The sequence below is a fragment of the Topomyia yanbarensis genome, chromosome 3 (assembly GCF_030247195.1).
Source record: "Topomyia yanbarensis strain Yona2022 chromosome 3, ASM3024719v1, whole genome shotgun sequence".
NCBI classification, from domain to species: domain Eukaryota; kingdom Metazoa; phylum Arthropoda; class Insecta; order Diptera; family Culicidae; genus Topomyia; species Topomyia yanbarensis.
In genome coordinates this window covers 364423849-364444942 of record NC_080672.1, presented here as the reverse complement: position 1 = coordinate 364444942, position 21094 = coordinate 364423849, and the positions used below count along the sequence as shown (strand labels likewise).

At 42.1% G+C, this 21094-nt stretch overlaps 1 protein-coding gene across 1 annotated transcript in view; it reads right to left on the bottom strand.

Annotated features, from left to right (window-relative positions):
• Window positions 1–20431, bottom strand: part of LOC131694082 (fringe glycosyltransferase) — a 452643-nt gene extending 432212 nt beyond the window's left edge. The window contains exon 1 of the mRNA XM_058982458.1: window positions 19526–20431. Coding sequence (XP_058838441.1) covers window positions 19526–19681 — 156 coding nt within the window. The 5' untranslated portion in view covers window positions 19682–20431. The remainder of the gene's footprint in view (window positions 1–19525) is intronic.
• Between the last annotated feature and the right edge of the window lie 663 nt (window positions 20432–21094).

Here is a 21094-nt window from a genome sequence, read left to right as displayed (position 1 = left end):
AATACATTGTGTTATCTACAGAACAGTACAGGTCTTTCAGTGCATGTGCACATAATTACTTCTCCTCAATAAACCCACTGACTTTAATAGTAGTGACCGCGAGTTCTTACTGCACCGCGAATCGAACAGTTTTCCTCGTCATAAATATCCGACAGCTCTACAGACGCTTGAATGTGCGCGAACACACTCTTTATCGGGAAAATTATCCTCCTGCTATTTTCGGAAACGGAGAATTTTGCAACTAATATTATCTCGAAAAAATTGGACATCTGATAAGCTTTTTCTCGCGTGAATAAGTGAGAATTACAGTGCCTATTTGTGGACAATTTTCTTTCGTAGATTAAATTCCGGGCAGTTTTCGTAAGTTGATTAAAGCATTGAAATATATGCTTTAATCCTATTGATCACCAAGCATCTTTCTTGACCGGGGCTCTGATTTGCCAGACCAGTGCCAGCCTTGAAAATAGTTTCATTTAAATAGAATATATAAAAAAAATGTGTTAACATGATACCATAGAACTGGTAATAGTGAACCGTCTCTGCGCATTTACAAATCGCCTGCTAAATCAGAAGTTTTAGTGCAGATTTTGTCATTCTCTTCGTTCGCAGATTCTAATAATATTTTTCTGCTCATTTCGATTAAGCGTCTTCTACACCTTGCAAACGTGTAGTTTATAATACTTTGCAATCTTTGCAGCTCCGTCAAGGATTATTCGGTTAGCTTAAAAAACTATTGAATATCCGTTGTCGTAACGAGAGTAAATTGTAACTTGTAAATAAATAATAAAAATCAAATCGAAATAATCGATTTTTTTTTGAGAGTTGTCCTATTGGAGCTGTAGAGCTAGGTTCTCGGAAGGGCTCCCCGTCAGAATCACATACTACAATTTGCAGACGAGACAGGCAATGTCGCCCACTAAAACACTGCATTAGGCCAATTGTAGCGGGCCGTGATTCTGAATGTGATATTCATTGTTCGGTTCAGGTATGTGCGGGAGCAGGGACTCGCGATCGCGTGTATCATCGCGAAGGGCTCGAACATTTGTACGTTAACGTGCTCGATCGCGTGTGCGTTTGTATGTCGCGTGTGCTAACGTGTATGTAACTTCACGTATATAAATTCTATTTCATAACCGTGTGCCTTTCGCATATTCGCGTGTGTTCTAGAATGATCGCGCGCGGACCGTGAATCTGATACTTAATTTTTTGTGTACGGTTCAGATTCCAGAAGAAATTGGGTTCTCCCATATCATTAGAGTTCCCAATCATGTCGCCGTAGGGCGCGTGGTCTAGTGGATATGAGCTTTATTTTTTTATTGTTCCAACTGAATGTATGGACCTAAATTGCTAGAATGAAGGCTAAAGATTTCCGGACGTGACCGATTCATGATCGCGCGCGTTTGCGGGTTCGCGTTTGTAACTTCGTAAGTAGTAAAACGTTCACACAATTGCCGGAGTCAAGTATACGCGATCGCGGGCATAGGTGTACGTCAGGGATTGTAATTCTCTCTCACTCACGCGAGAAGCAGCTTATCTGATGTCCAACTTTTCCGCGATAAGATGAGTCGCAAAATTTTCTGTCTCCACAAATAGCGTGAGAATGATTCTCCGGATAAAATTTATTTGACTTTTTCCTTCTCATCGGAGAAGGTGATAAAATTTTAATTTCGTGGAAATCAACAAAAACTTCGAAAAATACACTTAATTACAAAGAAAAGCGGCAAAGAAGTATGATAGACTTGTTTTATCGTGTTTTGGAATAACGACAGCAAAGCAGGGAACGCACAAAGGATACCGTGATAAACTCATTCACTCATTCTCCGGCTGTTTTATTTATCCGGAGAAATAACACGTTGTATTTATCCGGAGAAGTTGTGTGAGTGCCAATAACTTTTCGTGTGAAAATGTGAGTTTTTATTGTCGCAGTAGCAAACTATCCGGGCGCATTTACTCATATGAGCGATAAATGCAATGCCTGGTGTACGTAGATGATCGCGAAGGGCTTAAGCGTTCGTATGTTGATGTCGCGTGTGCTCGCATGTATGTGACTTCGCGTGTCTAAATTCGATTTGGAAACCCTGCGGCCATTCATATATCCGCGGACCGTCATTCTCATCTTTAGTTTTCGGTATACGGATCACATTCTGACAGGGAGAGAGTCACCCCATATCACTAGAGTTTCCGGTCATGTCGCCATGGAACGTTTTGTCTAGTGGATATGGGAGTTATTTTTCAATTTTATTATTTTTTTATTAATTAACAAGAACCTAGATTGTTGCTACCGAGGATCTCTTCCGGACGATCCCGATTCATGATGGCGCGAGCGCTGGAGTTTGTAGGTTGACGCTTGAGATCGCGTTGGTAAGTTTATGAGTGCAGAGATTTTCACCTTATCACCGAGGTGTAATCATGTTTGCCAGTTCGTGGGCGTAGGTTGCTTGGAAAATCGCGAGGGGCTCTAACGTTTGTGCGCTAACGTGATTTTATAACGTGTGTTCTTGAATGGTCGCGCGAACCATGAGTCTGATATTAAATTTTCGGTGCGCGGTTAGAATTCTGGCAGAGAGTGGGATCCCTTATATCGATAGGGTTCCCGGTCATGTCGCCATGAGAGGTGTTGTCTAATAGGTATGAGCGTACTTTCTTAATTGGTCCAGCTGAAGGCATGGACCTAGGCTTCTAGGATCAAGGATAGACTTCCGGATGTGGTCGATTCGTAATCGCGTGCGCGAGGGCATTTTTGTAGTTTCCCGCTTGAGACCGCGTTTGAGAATGTGTGAGTGTTAAGACGTTCACTATCACCATCTTTGCTGACCCAGCTGAAGGCGGGTGTAGAATGGCAGTATAGGACTCGAAAAGAAGAAATAAAGTATAACATATGAGAGACGTAATAGATTAGATAGGTACAAGATACAGCTGAATTTATGATCATCACATGAAAGACATACATTAGTACTTCAAACTCTACCAATACTTGAATAGCCAACCACCACACATAGCACATCCTTTCTCAATTATCTATTTGTTACTGGTTGATTGTCGGCTATGAGAGGGTAAATAGAGGAAAGGTATAGAACAGAAAAAGTCTCATATCAGCCCTCCCGGCGTCCTCGATACACCACTATCGAGGCGTATTGTAATCAACATCTTGAAGCGGATTTCTTATATAAATAAAATCTTGCGTCATAATGATTGGTGGATTATTAACATGAGAACTAATTAACCTCTAGTAGTAGAACTTGGTGCAAATAGAAACTAAAAAGATCGAGGTTATTGAAATAACTCTATTGAATCTATTGTGGCTTGATGATGTTTACAATATCGTCAATCCCATCAACCTGCGAAAGCGATAAAGAAATAGATATTACATGCATCTAAACTACTTTTAGGTGTTTGGTGATGTGGTTCACGTGGATTGGATTTCTTCAAAAACTACATGTTTCAGTTTATTAAGTTGATCTAGTTGAGCATTAACTAGTGGCTGAACAGTATGTTTAAGAGAAGGTTCCATCCATAAGAGATTGTCTTCTCTGTTTCTGAAAACAGCGAATCCGATTCGTTATAAACGAATTTTACTCGCCATCTTCACGAGCCAGAGCGACAGAGCGATTTAAGAGATAAAACACCCACCTTCAGTCTGATCATCTCTTATAGATGACAGTCCATCGATCCGAATCGAATGACTCGATCACTATGCTCAAGATCAAATGAGTCCCCGAACAACCGAACCAGCATGTTCCCCCATTTGAAAGTAGAAACATCCATATCAGCCGCCCGCCAAAACACTCGATCGAATGATTATTAGTCATGAGATTCAGAGGTCAATGAACCAGCACTCGCTCGGATCTCCCACTCTTATCGACCAAGCAAGAGTACGCGCCCATTAAGCTCATCACCCAAGCCCAGGGTGTAGCCATGAAACAAATTATTCTCCTTAAAATCTTAAAGTTGTCTGAAGACTACTTCAATTTTAAATCAATACCGCAAAAGTTATTTGAATAAAACAGTTTTTCTAAGAAACACCAAGAAACACCATAACCTTGTCTATGTCTTCAGCAAACTTTTCCAAAATCTGTTGTTCTACACCTTCGCTCTTCGTTTTGCTCTAGTTAGTATGATTAAAAAATTATTTTTTTGATCTTGGTAAAATTAAAACCATCCTGTTGTTTTAACAAAAAGAAGGGACTTACAAACTACGAAAGCTTCTGCAAAGACTTAATAAGTTGTATAGTTTTAGTAAAATCTCAAAATTCCTGCTAAATTTGCATTCTGGACCATTGTGCAATGGGATCGTCAGACGCTCGCTCCTTAGTGAACAAGAGAGCGTAGAAATTAGCAGTGTCCGGTGGCGTAGCCCTCTTTAGCACTTCTTCTCGAAGCTTTTCTTAAAAGATTGTTTCAGTTTTTCCCCGCATAATTTATATGCGGGGTGTGTCGAGAGGTTATTCGAAGTCTCTCCACAGTAGAAAATCTTTTCATGCGTAACTCTATGGCCCCATTGTTTAAAACAACGGCAGTTCATCCCCAGCAGCACAAAAAGGGGAACAAGCACAAAGTTTGGAAGAGCAGATCCGGCGAAGGCTCGAAGTAAGGCTGATGGAAAATAAGTTGTCCTATTATGCTCCTCGATTTTTGCTGGACGCAATTGCTTGTATACCAGAATTTTAACTGACTGAAGCAAAGTGTTCTGGAAAGAGACAACCCCATACTTCTCAACTAAGGCCCCTGTTGGAGACTTCACCATCAATCTCTATTTCCCGGGCGGGTACGCAGGCGAAATACTTCTTCACACACGACCGAGTGTTGTTTGGTTAGATCACGCGATATATCGATGATGTTAAATGACGTATCTTTGGTTCGGAAGTAGACCATCCAGGAGCCGGTTTTATTGGATGGATATAATTTGTATCGACAAGGAGACTTATCGGTATTATTTTTGCCATCGGAGAAATATCCAAATCGACCTCCATTGAGCCTGAGGGGGTGTCGGTCGTCAGAGATACCTTCCCATTAGTCAACACTATCGTGCGGGTTTCAGTACCCAAAAAATAACATTTTTATCGGAGGGAACGGAAAATTAATGCAACGAAATTTAAAAGAATGGAGTAATTGGTACTTAGCTGAGAAAAATTTGTAGTATCAGTAATCAACAAACACATTTTCGCTGAGCCGTCGGTAACATAGCTCACAGTTTTCAGTAGCAGTTTGATTTCTCGCACTTTGAAAGTGCGGAGTTCGGGTTAGTGGGAAGTACACAGTATGAAATACATTTTTTTAATCTAATGCAAATATGTTCCACATTCCTACAGCGATCTGCTGCTAGACCTATCCCCATTTTTGTATAAGAATGTTTGCTGATTTTTTCGCCAATGCAGCTGTTACCTTATGCTAAAGGGAAGGGTACGCCCGGTCGATACACTATATGTTGCATTTCACGCAATGTACCACTGTCTACAAAATACAGCAAGCGGTACGAAGGTCGAAAGCGAGTAAATCAAGTACCGGCAGGATGGAGCAAATTTCGCACGTCCATGACCCACAACGACCTTCGGTTCTGTTCTGCAATTTATTATCAAGCCGATGTGATGCTGTGAAGCAGCATTGATACGAAATGTGCCCCCAGGAATTTCAGAATTCAATGGAGCTCCGGAAGGCAAACAAAATAACCAAAATCTCTTCCGAAGAGCCAGTCGACACATCGCTCTCGTACGTTACGTTTTCCGAATTGATCAGGAGGCTCTGTTTGATGGTTCATCGTGCAGAAAATACTAGCAACTGGTCGGACGAAATTATCGTGTAGCGGAACGGTCAGCAGAGGACCCGGCGCGGTGGTAGTTCATTGCACAACCGATATGGCTGCCGAGATGATGATTCGACCGGTTCGCATAAATATGCTGCACCGACCGAGCGGACCGAGCGATCGTATATTGACCACCTGTCGTCTGATGTGAGCGACGAGTCGGTTTGTTGACTTTGTTCCTTGTTGTAGTTAAACGAAGGGCTCTGCTGCAGCAGTATTTTCCACTTTTCATCTTTAGATCTTTATTACTTGCGATATGACAAATTCAATCTATTACGCTTCAGCAGTATTAATTTCGTCCTAACAGGGAAAACTAGCAAGAACTCAGCAGAGACGACATGACCTATAATAAAGTGCATCCAGTTCAAAGAAATTCGGAAAGTGGACTTAATTACTGCAATAGTCAACTGGTAGTACCAGCAAGGGAAAACTCTTGGACCGTTGAGGGAAAAAAAATGGAAATGCAGGTCACGATGGACGAGAGGAAAAAAAGGAACCGAACAAAGTCGGAGATAAAGTTTTTTTCTCCTCATTTTTAAGCAAGATGGAATAATTAACTGCCCACTGTAGTTTAACGAGTAAGAGGATGTCTGCACTGAAGTTTATAAAAGAGGCTTGGAGAGCTCGATGAAAATTATTAAGTTCGGGCGTGTTTTTAATTGTCATTTGTTTGTTATGGTTAGTTGTTTACTTAAATGTGTAATATTTATGTTACAGTAGTTTGTAAATTTTACTTGTCTGAGTCAAATTGTTGTTGAATATTATAGTTATGTCTTTCGAACAGAAAAAAAGGAAAAACAAAAGGTACACCTCAAAAAAGAGACGGAAACTAGCAACAATTACTTATCCATTAAATAAAATTGAAACCAATCGAAGAATATATAATAAACATATATAAAAACATCCAAAATATTAAAAATAAGTTGAAAAAGATTCTTAAACAAGAACAGTAGTACTATTTGATGAAGTCATACCACACACATAATATTGGAATTCGTAAGTTCATCAATTCATATCCAGGGAATTTAGTGCTTTATCTCTAGGCAGTTATGAAATTTTCCTAGCACACTTCAAGTAAAACTTGTACTTTAGAAAAACTATTTTGAAACTCATACTGTAGAGAACCATTTTGTAAAGTTTTCCCATTTTCACTCTTCACTAATTTAATAACCCAAAACGGGCTCAAACTTGTTCGCCTTACCGGAATGTCGTCCATGGCCTGCTTTGTGCAGCGCCTGCCAATAACAGCTATCCGGCGTAAGTTCGGCACAAGTTTTTCACTTTCCTGCACTAAATAACACAGTTATGACCTATACGCTTCAGCATCGCCACCGACAGCTGACGACAGGAACAACAACAATAACAACAGTAGCAAACCCGTTATCAAGGAAACTATCTTTCGGGAAGCTGTCGAAAAGTTTCTCTTCTACTTTGCGCCACACACCAACCAAAGTGATATGTACCTTTCACCGATCAGCGAGCTCGGTCGGCATGCTGCGCACGCGGTGATAGGTTGAGAGGTATCCTTCAACAACAGGTTTATTGGCTACCTCAAGAAAGTGATGACGGCCCAAGTGCAAGGACGGAGTGTCTACCGGGGCAGCCATCAGGACAACAACAGACAAAAGATCTGCTAATCGATTTTTGCTCAAGGACCCGAGTCGGGAACCGCAGCCGTGTGTTGATTGGATATTTTAATGCACTATCAATTCGGTAAATTTATTGCATGCCGGCAGACTAGGGAAGAGCTGCAAGGATGAAATATTGGTTGTTATTAATTTGAACTTTGTTGATTTCGATTAAAATGAGGACTGTCCGTTAGCGAATTGCGTTCAAGATTCTATCGTGGATGAGCTGGGGAAAAGTTTCTGCAGCGATTATTTATATTAATTATTATTATTAATTGTCAATGCAGGACAAGCTGCATTCAACTGTTCAAAGCCACTGCGCCAATGTTGGTGATGTTCCTCGTGAAATATATCATTATTGAATCGACTTTTCGACCTACATTTGACTCTGGAACAGAACCCCCACACTTTATTCGCAACTTCCTACAGAGAAGCTAAGTTCCAATAAAAATTTCTTTTAATAATTGATCCAAAACACATAAAGCCTAAAATGGTTACTATTTGGTATTCTTGAAATGCACTGGAAAAGATAGATTGACTTGGTTCAGCGTGGAAACGACCATACCGCTACGACAACAATGGCGTAACTTTGACGGCAGAAGAACAAAAAAACCCGCCGCAGACTGTAGAGCAGCAGTAGGCTTCCCCGGCTCAAACGAAACACTTGTTTCCACAGCAACCGACGCCACGCGATGGGAGCCCCAACTACATCTTGCAAAATTGCCATTGCGATCGTGAGCTGCATCTTGTTTCTTTTTTTGTTGTTGTTGTTTTTGTTTGCTTCGCTCAATGTACCACCGCCATTTATTGCATTCTGGATGCTTTTATGGGGTCAGCTTGAACGCGGCAACGCAACACGGTTTGCTGTTTACATTTAGGATAGTACTGTTATAATTCATTTTATGGTGGTATGTATTTTGCGCACAGATCAACTTCCACCGCACAGACGATGTGACGATCAATCATCATCATCGTTAGCGAGCAGGAGCAGGGTAAATGATGGTTGGCTGGTGGGGAAGGAGGACGGTTTATTGAACCTGCTGGGAAGGAAGTGGACGTCAATCTTAATTTCGATGAGCTGCAATTGCGTTTGGTTTGACGTTTAGAAGTTGATCTGTTTAATAGTTTCATGCGGACAAGATTGAACTGACCACGACGGCTCTTGAAACATGTCAGTTACTCAAAAATAATTTGAGGTACACAGAATTTGGAAATTATCTGGTCGGTAGTATAAGGGCTGTTATTCCGTATAAATAAATACTATTCTAGAAATCTTAGCAGTCGGTAGGAGATGTAAGGGGAGGGGGGCGAGAAAATATTTCCTTGTAGTAAAAATTGACGACAAGCCTCGGCACCTACCTTGCCAACCAGTAGGAGCTTAGGTCAACCACCGAGGACAAAACTGGGAGCTAATTGGTTCACAAAACGGACATCGGTACTGAGAGAAATTCCGCCCCTGGGGAACTCTCAGTCTGAGGAAACTTCACCGCCTGGAAGCGAAATGGTTCGCATTCAGTCGGATTAAAGGGCGAACACGAAATTGTTGCGACGCCGAAAATGTCATGCCAATTTTCTTATAATGTTTAAAATCAAACCAAAATTTTAGGGTAGTTTTATACATATATTTACTTCAAAAATCAAAAGAATCGATGGAGCCTTGAGTGTAAAATTGAACGCACTTTCGCTTGATGCCCTCCATCAAAGTCTTTACAGTGTCATCCGGTACCAGTTTCTCAGTTTTTTTCCATTTTCTTAACATGTCCTTCTCGTCTTTGACTGTCTTCTTGCTCTTCCGAAGTTCCCGCTTCATCATTGCCCAGTACTGCTCCACCGGGCGCAGCTCCGGACAGTTTGGCGGATTCATGTCCTTTGGAACAAAATGAACAGAATTGGCCTCATACCACTCCAGGACACTTTTAGAATAGTGGCATGATGTCAAATCTGGCAAAAATAGCGGAGCTTCGTCGTGCTGCTGCAAGAACGGCAAAAGGCACCATTTACTGTGCCCTTTGTCACGAAAGGCTCACTCCTCAGTCCGCAAGAGCAGATGGCCTGCCAAATGAGATATTTGGAGGCGAACTTCGACATTTTCTTCTTCTTAAATTTGTCGTCCACATAGAACTTGCTCTTGCCGGTGAAAAACTCCAACCCCGGAATTTGCTTAAAATCGGCTTTTATATACGTTTCGTCGTCCATCACACAGCATCCATATTTTGTCAGTATCTTCTCGTAGAGCTTCCGTGCCCGAGTTTTAGCCGTCGATTGTTGCCGCTCATCGCGGTTTGGGAAGTTCTGTACCTTGTATGTATGTAGTCCAGCTCTCTTCTTTGCATTCTGGACGTAGCTCTGCGACATGCCAATCTTTTTAGCCAAATCACGGCTTGAGACGTTGGGATTTGCTTTAATGATCCGCTTCACCTTTCCCTCCGTCTTTTTGTTCTCTGGTCCCGGATTTCTTCCAGCTCCTTTGCCGTGGTCCAACGTCAACCGCTCCTGGAACCGCTTCAACACTCTGGAGACGGTTGAATGGTTAATGTTCAACATTTTTCCCAACTGCCGGTGCGACAGGTCAGGAAATTCCAAGTGTTTGGAAAGAATTTGTTCTCTCGACTCGCGTTGGTACACCTCCATTTTCGTTGAATCGAAAAACACGACTTCGAGTTTGACAGCATGTAAACAATACACATCAATGAGAAAGTGTGCAAAATTTGGTTGATTTTTACCCAATGGTAAAAAAGTTATGCCCTGTTGAATGTGTCGCATGGCGCATATCCGCAGAGGATCTATAGCACGTAATAGATGGAGAGAATGACGGAAAGCAAGAGAAATGTCGGGAGCTAAATGGATGAAAGGTCGAGCCATTTCATGGATCAATCGAGGCTCTGAGTTAACTGCAGAAAGCTCGTGAGCAAAAGACGTGATCGCCAAAATCTACGGCGTCTTCTTGTGAAACTGTTACGTACCCTGAATGTCGATAGTGGATCAGTTCAACCTAATGTTGGAACAGTTAACCGAGCAGTTGATCGGCCGAAAACCGGCAGTCATTGGTAGTGACTTCAATACCTGGGCTGTAGAATAGGCCAGTAGAGTAACCAACACAAGAGGATGTATCCTGCAGGAAGCTCTAGTGAAGTTAGACGTAGAATTGTTCAGTAAAGGTTCCGTTAGCACATTTCATCGACGTCACATGCTGGAGTCCTTCACTGACGGCGAACATGAACTGGAAAGTGTGCGAGAAGTATACCCATAGCGACCACCAGGCGGTTAACGGGACCCTGCTACGGCACGGAGAAGGACGACCAGCGAGCGAAAGTGGAATAGGATAGCCTTCAACGAAAACCTCTTTGTTGAGATATTTGAGGTCGGACAGCGAGACCGAGAAAGTGGAAGCCTCTAATCTAATAAGAAGGATTGGGACGGCTTGTGACGCACACGCAACAACGCAACAGAAAACTGGAATCACCCAATAGATGGCGTCCAGCTTACTGGTGGAACGAAACGCTCGGTACGCTACGCGCCGCTTGTCACGGAGCCAGCAGGTGGGCTCCGAGAGCACGACCGGAGAAGGAGAGAGGACTTTTTGGTGGTATCCAACGAGGAGAACTGATCGAAATGGTGAGTCAAGTGAAAGCCATTATGTGAAAAAAAATTCCCCCAGAGGCGAGATTCGAACCCGCAAACTTTGAGACTCCGGCCCACTAACACTTATGCCATCCCTGGGATACGATGACATACCGGAAAGAACATGATTATCGCACTGGCGACAGTGATCGTACCCTGCCTGCAAGCGAGATCACACATAACCGCAGCTGCCACCCAACACATTTGAGGAGGCTCAAAGGTTGCGGGTTCGAATCTCGTCATAATTGTGTTCACTTCACTCACCATTTCGATCAGTTTTCTCCGTTGTATATCATCAAAAAAGTCTTAAATACGATATTGGCACTCACGTCAAACACCAAATAAATGAATTATTATGGAAGAGCCGGGAGGCTGCGTTTCGGGACGCTAGGGCCACTTTAAAACGGGAGATCAAGCTTAGCAAGTCAGATTACCACTAGGAGCTGTGCTGACAAGTAGACGCCAATTCCTGTGGGGAGCACGTACCGAGCTATGATGGCGAAGCTGAAGCTGTTCCATCGACGCTAATTGAAATGAGGGTCTCTTCCTGAAGCACAATCCAACCACCTGGCCACCGACACCGTACGGTGAAGAAGAAGGAGCAATTATTGACGATTGACGTGTGACCAACGACGAGCTCACAGCTGAGGTTTCGATGCGAATAAAATCAAAGAAAGGCCCCGCTCCGGATGGAATACCAAACGTGACGCTGAAAGCTGTGATCCTGGTACATCCGGACATGTTCAGGAAGGTGCTGCGGAAGTGTTTAGATGATGTCAGCTTCTCCGAAATGTGGAAGCTACAGAAGCTAATGTTGCTGCCAAAGCCAGGGAAACCACCGGGCCATCCAGCCTCGAATAGGCCTATATATCTGTATCTTCATCAGTTTGGGTACGCAATGTCACCGTGAACGTCGAGGAGGTACCGGAGCACGTGGTTTTCGAATGTCCGAGGTTCGAAACGACACGCAGGGGAATGCTTGAGACGAGAGGGCCAGACGTCAACTCAGATAATATCGTCCACAAAATGATAAGCGAAGTAATTACGTGGAACGCGATCAACAGAGTGGTGACGCAGATCATGACCACCTTACAGCGGAAATGGCGTAATGAACAGCTAGCAATGTTTTCGTAAAAGCGATCATCAAACTCTCGCCAGGATAGGCTAGATTTACCGCTGGGAATTAGTCGAGTAGACCGCGAAGGAGCATCGGGTATGGGTAGTCGGGGCACTAGCGAACCGGGCGCAACGCTCCAGAATCGTCGAACTGACGACAGTAGACCCGAGAGAAATATAACGAAAATCAAATCGCAGATTCACCGCCAGGGACAAGATTGAGTAGATCGCTACGAGACACCATCAGTTCCGCGTCGTCGGGGTACCAGCGAACCAATGCTCCACCGGAACCGCTAGACTCACCTTGGCACCTGGCTGGTTAGATTGGTTTTGGAAGAACTTCTCTCGCCGGGGAACTGTCCGCCGGAGTAGGCTAGATCCATCATGGGGGACTAAACCGAATAGTTCACGAATAGCTTGGGAGCTGAATGGCGAGAAAGTTGTGCTAAATGGCTCGAGAAGCCAAAAGGCTTAAAGTAGTTGCGATACTGAATGGAAGTGGACAGGGAATCACAGGGCTCAAAGAAGAATCGGTATAAGAAGAATTTTTTTCCCCGGGGAATTCTCCGTCAGCGTACAGTCACATTCACTACCGGGAACTAGACTGAGTAGACCGCGACGGAACACCACCAATCGCGCCGAGCCTTCAGCAAACCGACCGCCCTACTTCACCGGAATCGCCGAACTGACCTCGGCACCTGGCTGGTTTGTACGCTTTCGAACTTCTCTTGCCGGGGAACTCTTCGTCGGAGTAGGCTAGATCCATTATCGGGGACTAGACCGAGTAGTTCGCGAACAAGCCGGCAGCTTGACGAGGAAGAAGTGCAAGAGATCAGATCTAGGCTCAGTAAATTAGACAGTCTGAAGTTTGCCGACCAGATTGTTTCCGTAGGGGAAGAGCAATACAATACAGAATTTGCCACATTGGGTAGATAGTCGAAAGCTGGTAGTATGTCGAGGAGGTGTGTTGTAATCCTACTGAAAGAAGAACTAACTACTAAGTAGTTGGATGGAAGTGTGTGCTGTGCACATAAAAACTTTTTCCCCGAAGTCATGGAGCAAGATAGTGTCTTGGAGGAATCAGGTTCCGTGCACGAGTTGTTGTTATAGCGGGTCGAGTGGTTTCCCAAACCTGTTCCCTGAGTTGTTGGTTTATAAAAATTTTCTGCTCGCCAAACATACATACATATATTGTATTCATATCGACAAAATATACTGACAGCAAGTTAGAGTCAGTTACTGACGAGTAGAATACAAAACCATATATAAAAATCCACTCTTTCGGATCGGATCACTTTCTTTTTTTCCTTTACAGAAATACCAAAAAGCATAGTTTCAGGCGTTTGGCTCTCATGCCAAAAGACAGAGTTCGTATTCTTTTGTCTTAAATCGCTTTATTGTACTTTTTCGCGCTCAATCCTGGGATACTATTCTGCAGTTTGGAGAACGAAATATGTAGTTGTAGATTTGCACTGCTTTCTTAGATTACGATGGTTGAAAACCAGTTCGATGAACAGACGACATATTACGGACAACCCTGATCAGATACTGCTGACAAAAGCTCAACTACAGAAATAGATTCCAACGTACTGTCTCCAATAGTTCAGGTAATGAACCACAAATAGTTGTTAAATTTGTGGCTACTGCTCAGGCAATAATAACAATTATAAAAGCCGCGTCTAGTATCTCAAACCCAACAACCAGTACTATCTGCCCGAAAGCTAGTACCAAGAACGGAGAGTTTACTCATTCGTGACCCGTAAGGGCAAGACACAAGGAAGAACATCTGATCACAAACGTCAAGGTAGCAAACAGCGATGGTGATACGAAAGTGTACAATACAATAAAGAGCGAGAGAGAAAGAGGGAGAGAGAGAGTGAGAAATGAACGAGCCTCAAGACGTGGTTGGAGAGGAAACAAAGGTTTCTCCATCACGTAAAAAGGTCTCCACGCGCATGAGTTCTGACGAACCACTATCAATATTCGTTTCATTATTGCAATTTTTGACATCATTTCTCCAACGAACTGTGCTGTGTCCTTTACTTATGGTAAGAAAATCATATTTTTGAACAAATACTTGACAGCAAAAATTATTTCAGAACTTATAGACAATCCAAAATATATATATTTCAATTAATGATTCTAATAAAAGAAACTGCCCAGAATTTAAAACTGTTCAAATATCTGATTTTTGAAGAGATTATATTTTTAAAAAGTGACAGGGGGTGGTAGCGTAGTTGGTAAATCGATTGCCTTGTACGCAGCGCACCTGGGTTCGAGTCCCGACCCCGCACATATATTCAGAAATTTTTCATAAGAGATTTTTCTAACCCGAAGAGGCGAATGACCTTAAGGTTAAAACCTCTATAATCGAAATAAAAAAGTGACATTTTATAAAATTTGTTGTTTTTTATGTCTTGACATTATTGTCAATAATGTTCAGGGGAAAATATTTTAACTGCGTGTTTTACTCTATTCAGAATTGTTATTATTGCATTCTGTAAGATTCAGTTTACAAAGTGATTCATGTAAAACATATTAAGTGGCTCAATAATAACAACACTAAAGTAACTTTAAGCTATAAATATGGGTGAGCACCATTATTTCAGCATCACTCGCCTCCGAGAAATGGAAGAGAACACATCGTTGCTTCCCGTTCATGAAGGAGACTTGCTTTTTTCCTTCCTTTTAATTGTTAAAATTTATCCGATTCCTATGAACCGTTTGCAATAATTTTGTCAGCTACGGTATTGGTAGACAATTTTTTAGTTCGTTTTGGCTGTTGGATTTTGTATGTGTGTGAATTCGTAAACTTTTGAAATTAGGGAGCGATACAACTTTTATAATAGGGATTGCTAAGCAAATTCTCAAAAACGTTAGCTCTTGCTATTTTTTACACACTCACCATCAAGAAAGAAAAAAATAGTCTGCTTCTCGAAGAAAGCTTATTTATTTGATTGCAGGATTCGTATCCTGCAATCAAATATACTTCTGCGTTTAATATACTTCTGAAAGTAATTGCACTTAACGCATCAAAGTCATACAAACAGCGCAGACGTAAAGTGCTTTCGAAAGAGACGTTTTATTGCTTCGATTATAGGGGTTTTAATCTTAGGGTCATTAGTCTCTTTTTCGGGTTAGAAACATATCTTTAGACAAATCTATGTTCTGAGCTGGGAATCAAAGGCGACCTGCGTATAAGGTCTACCAACTACGCTATGCCCGCCCCCTTTTGCAATATGTTGAATTCTTGAAACCAGAATAAAACGATCGGAGCAACTGAAAGAGCTTCTCTTGAGTGTATGGAAAAAATGAAGCAGGAGCTCTTGAGTGAAGTGTCATAGATTGATTGTTTTTACTTCCATTTCTTTCTGATTTCTGATCATCTCTCTCTATTCCATAACGAGCAAAAAGAACGAGAGACGATGATTCGCTATATGTGCAATAATTGAAACAAATCGATGCTCTCTAAGGCAAAATTCTCATGTGTAACAAAAAGATGACTGTGGACAAGTCGGCTGTCACATAGTGAACCAACTTATTAACTTAAGGATGCAACCAGTCGCAACATTTTAGTCGCACTCTTAAATTGCCTATTAATATCTCACTGTTGTTTCATCGCACTTCCATAGACAACAATTGGCAATCATAGATAGCGATAGAAAGGCTGATACTGACTGCACCCTTAAGTTTCTCGTGTGAACATGAACTAAGACTACTAATTATTGCTTTTGTATATTGTACAGTTGTTTATTATTAGATTGTAAAAAATAGCACAGTTTTAAAAGAGTTTTCCTTCCAATAAAAAAAAAATTTGGTTTCAATGAAAACGACATTGCGTAGTGAAAAGAAAAACTGCCTTCTCGCAAAATGGAAATATCATTTTTGCCGGGCTGGGTGAGAAGTTTGATGAGATGTTAGAGCTCAAAACTCTGACTTACAACCAAAAATACGAATTGTGTGCGTTTTAAAAACTTTATTAGAACTAAAATAACATCGAAAGCTCTTATCATTAGAATCGAAAATCATTGAGAACCTGCTGATTTTTTCAGTTCTTCGACATTTTCTCATTATATTTGATTATACTTCACAAAACACTAGTTTGTTAGGAGCTGCCGAGATACATGTTTTTCAATTTTTTTTTCAGGAAAATTTCGGAAGGAGGAGCCCCTAGGTTCCGTCCTATTGAATGACACTATCACTTTTTATTTTCCCGTCTGTATATTAATAATGCGTGCACTCAATTAGGTAAACTCCTGCTAATTAACTGTGGTTGAAAAAAAACTTAACAATTCAATTAGTTATGGAATATGCGTTTCGACTGGTTGTATACCATTCCCCAGAAAGCCATTTCCCAGAAAGCCAATCCCCAGAATGTACCGTCCCCCTGAAAGACATTGCCCAGAATGTACCATTCCCCAAAAAGCCAATATCCATAATGCTCCATTCCCCAGAAAATTATACCCCAGAATGCTCCATTCCCCAGAAAAGTAAAAGTTCGTAATCATTTTTTTGTGGTGGAGCCTAAGGTTTGCTCATTACCTGATTCAAGGGACTGATACGGTGTGGAGCTGCTGAGGACATGCCGCCGAATTTGGCTGCCTCTCGCAAGCAAATCCACTCGTAGAACCGATTTACTAGATCATAGGGATTGGTTCCTTCTTTCAATCATGAGCAGTTTTCTGATTTTGTATGCCAAATAACTCTTGCACGCAAATTTGTCATATTTTCTTCTGACCGGTTTATTCAAACATAGGTGTTAATTCCTTCTTTTGAACTATCCTTGAATCTATATTAAAATCGAAATGAATGCTCATTTTGACAAACGCTTTGGTGTATTTTTGGAGCATTTCTCATACAAACATATGACAGCACAGTTCACAGCATTTAATGAAAAAGAAAACTTTTCTCTTTTGTTTACTACCAACATCTGTGGTTAGAGCGTAATGGTTGTCCAGAATTTTCGCTAAAAGTGAATTTTGACAGTTGGCTTTAACGAACGCCGTAATCATATGTTTGTTTCGTACGCAAATGTACGATCTATCCGAAATACATTCGAAAGTATTTTCATACCTTATGCCAAATGGTACTTATACCACAGACTGACAGACATAATACTCGACAACAATTCTTCGCCAATGTTAGCGGTCATTTTGAATATATTTTTAGTTGGGACATTTACGATTATAATCCATATATGGCACCACTAATATATGGCGCAAGTATGCGGGATAGACCTCTAGTAAAAAAAGTTCCTGGGTCTGAGGGTTAACTAATTTGTAAATGAGTGGTTAGAAGCGTGTACAGTGTTTGGCGGATCGATATTTTAAAGGAATTAATCATAGTGTTATGTCTGTTTGTCTGTGCTTATGCTACACGACTGTTAGGTCAAATGGCCAACTACCATATAATGTCTCATGTCAGACGATGTTGTGCCAAAAGACCTTGTGCCGAACAGGATAGACTTGGTCAAAAGTTGGGACAATTCTTCAAGTGTAAACTGGGCAGACATAAAGAGTCATTTTCATTAAGATTCAATGAACTGCTCATGTTTGAAAGAAGCAATCAATTCCTACGTTTGAGTAAATCGGGTAAGCGAATGGATAACTGGATTACTTGCGAGGAGCCATCGCTTTCGGCAGCTCATCCTCAGCAACTTAACACATTCTGGGGAGTGGTACATTCTGGAAAATGACTTTCTGGGGAATAGTATTTTCTGGGGGATGGTATTCTGGGGGGCTGAATTCTGAGGAATGGCTTTCTGGGGTATGATATTCGGGGGAATAGTATACAATCGTTTCGACTTCGTCTCATCAGTATCCGACACTAACTTAGTGACAGAACAAAGCTAGCGCCGGATTAACTCTAGCTCTAATGAAACGGAGACACAATTTGTGTTCCTGAGCAAACCACTAGTCAAGCGTGGCATCCCTGTCACTAAGATAGTGTCGGATTCTGATGATACGAAGTCTAAACGCAAATTCCATAACTAATTTTGTTACAGGTTTTGTGTTCTTCACGTGCAAAGATGGTTTTAAACAAAAAAAAATAGTTTATACCACAATTGTTCTCCACTAAGCAGAAATATAGTAAAAGCTCGACTCTCCAATAACTAATAACGTATAGTTATAGATTTTGTGCCCTTTACGCACGAATGTAGCTTAAAACAATTTTCTCCTACGTTCACACTACAGAGTTAAACACGTTATAATAATTAGCAACAAGAAAAACATCATCAAGATAGCGTTAAAACACGTTTTAATTCGTAGTGTGAACGTAGTATTAGAGTAGAAAAATAGTTTTTATTGCATCATTGCATTGTCTTGCTAAGCCATGCCAAATTTCAGTTTCAATAATTCCCATCAGCTTAATCAGTGCTCCTTTTCTAACGGGACATCCTGCAGGACTAGAGGTTTGCTCAGAAACACAAATAGTTCTTTCATTTTTCAAGCTAGTAGTAATCCGGGGCTAGCTTAGTCCTGTCACTAAGTTAGTGTCGGATTCTGATGAGAGGAACTCGAAAGGACTCTCCAATAACTACTTTAAAAAACAAATTATTTCGGAAATAGCAAGGATTACATTTGAATGGTTTGTTTTCTCTCCTCTTCCAAGGAATTTCTTTTAGAACCAAGGCTACGGCCATTCGTTCCGTTCCACCACTTTCAACACAATTTCCTAGTCTATTCCGCATATCACACAAACACCGTCCCTAATGATCCAGAACCGTGGTGGGTGCTTGCCGCCGAAAATCATCAAGTGCATTGATCTGCTACGCCCTACGGTTACGGTGTTGTTGGTCCAGACAACGAGATTGTCCAGGATCAACCATAATAGTGAACGTATTGCCACGAATAACCGCAAATATCGCTCACCGCACAAAGCCGTGGCGTGGTGGTGCTGGATGTGGATCACGTGAAACCTGGCTGCCGGCCAAAATTGTATTAATATATGCAAGCCAATCCGGCCTGCATAAGAACGGAACGGACCAGCAGCGTGGCGAAGGGAATCGAAGAGCTGGTCAAAACACCGTCGGCAGTGCTTGTTTTTTTGCTCTGTTTGTTCCTTGATTGTTTCAATGCTTCAACGAAGAGAAGAACCGGGAAGGGAGTGGTGAACAACAACAGGCAGGCGCGATCCGAGCAGAACTTGCGTGATTCGGGATTGTTAGTTCGAATGCTTCGGATACACGGCAGGATCGATAAGGGAGGAAGGAGAGCAAAAATGTTCAAATTTTTCGCTGACACTTAACGCTCCGATTGAAAATGAATGTGTTCCGCAAGTGGCGGAATTCTTATAATTAAATTGTTCATGATCTGCCAAAATTCCCCGATAAGTACGTAAAAGGAAAAGTGTTCTCTACCTGTCCATTACTGCCGCTGCTGTAGCCGTAGACATTCTGGTACAGAACCAGTGTCATATAGATCAGAAAAACGCCGGCCGCCATTGCTTGAAGTGTCCGCTTGTATCTCTGGGTCAGCGAGAAGACCTGGCTCATCTTCTTTTTAAGGCACCTCATAGAAGCTGCTTCGTGCTGCCCGTCCTCCACGGGGGCAGTTGCATTTTGATGCGCAGCAGCGAGAAACGATGCAAATTCGACAGCCAGAACGTTTAATCCTGCTCCAGAAGACCGTACGGCACTACACGACGACGCGACAATTAATCCAACGGGTGACAGATTTGACGGACTGCTCACTCGTTAAGGGACGCTTCATACCATCAATCACTTTTTCGGAAATTATCACTTGACACAAAATAGCCTGATCTATTCAATCAATTCACTCAACACAATCTGACAGCATAGCACAAAACACCAAAACCACCGGTCGGAATCGTCGATAAACACCAGAAGTACACCAGTTTGAACAACCACTTCACTCTCTATTAAGATAAATGAACCCTCGACCGCCCGTATGACATCGATTGAGACATTCACCGAATCCTCTTCCCTTGTTGATGTTTTGCTTCACGTCACACCATTCTCGAAACTGCACCGATGCGGCAAACACGAACATAAACAAATTTGCACGCCGTCAAACTGCGTACAAATTCATTGTTTACTTGGGCTGACACATAAATCCAACTCATAAATCCGACTTCACCACCGAAGATAATCCTGTTGCAACCACAAGAACACGCGCACACGATATAGAGAATATGCTCTAGATTATTAACACAAAGTAACGATAAAGTCTGGTAGAATTTGATTCGAACGGGAGAGTGCGAGTACCTCCTTATACGAGCGACGCCAAGCAGGGACTGATCGCCACCAGCGCGGTCCCGCCATCGGAAGCTTTCGGCTCAACCGAACGGCGGATCAGCGGAGATGGGGACAACGAAAGCGAGTGAGAGAGAATGAGCATAAAACACCGATATAAACGCGATCAGTTCTTGCATGCACAGCAGGCGGCCGACAATATTATCAGCGATTTTCAACCAGAAGAACGGTATGCAACCTTCGTGAGCGTGGAAAGTTCCTAGCATGTTTCTCACAGTATAGCTCGATGAATACCGATCCCATTCATACACGTACCATTTTTCTTCAGGTCCCTTCGCGACTCACATCAACAGGTCGCCGGTGGAAAGCGCGAACGATAAAGAGCGATTTTAAACCAAGGGACCATTCATAAATTACGTAACGCAAAAATTGCCCAAAATAGACCCCCCCCTCCCCCTATGTAACAAATTGTCACAAATTTTTCCATCCCCCCCTCCCCTGTTACGTAACAAATTCCAAGGAAAAAAATTTTTTTTCTTCGGCGAAAACATGTTACGTAACGATCTAGTTAACACCCCCTCCCCCCAATGTAACAACTTGTCACAACTTGCCGTACCCCCTCCCCCCCCTAAAAGCGTTACGTAATTTATGAATGGTCCCCAATTCGAAACAAATGAGCGCACGACTCTCTTCCTCTCGGTTGGCAGTCGTGCG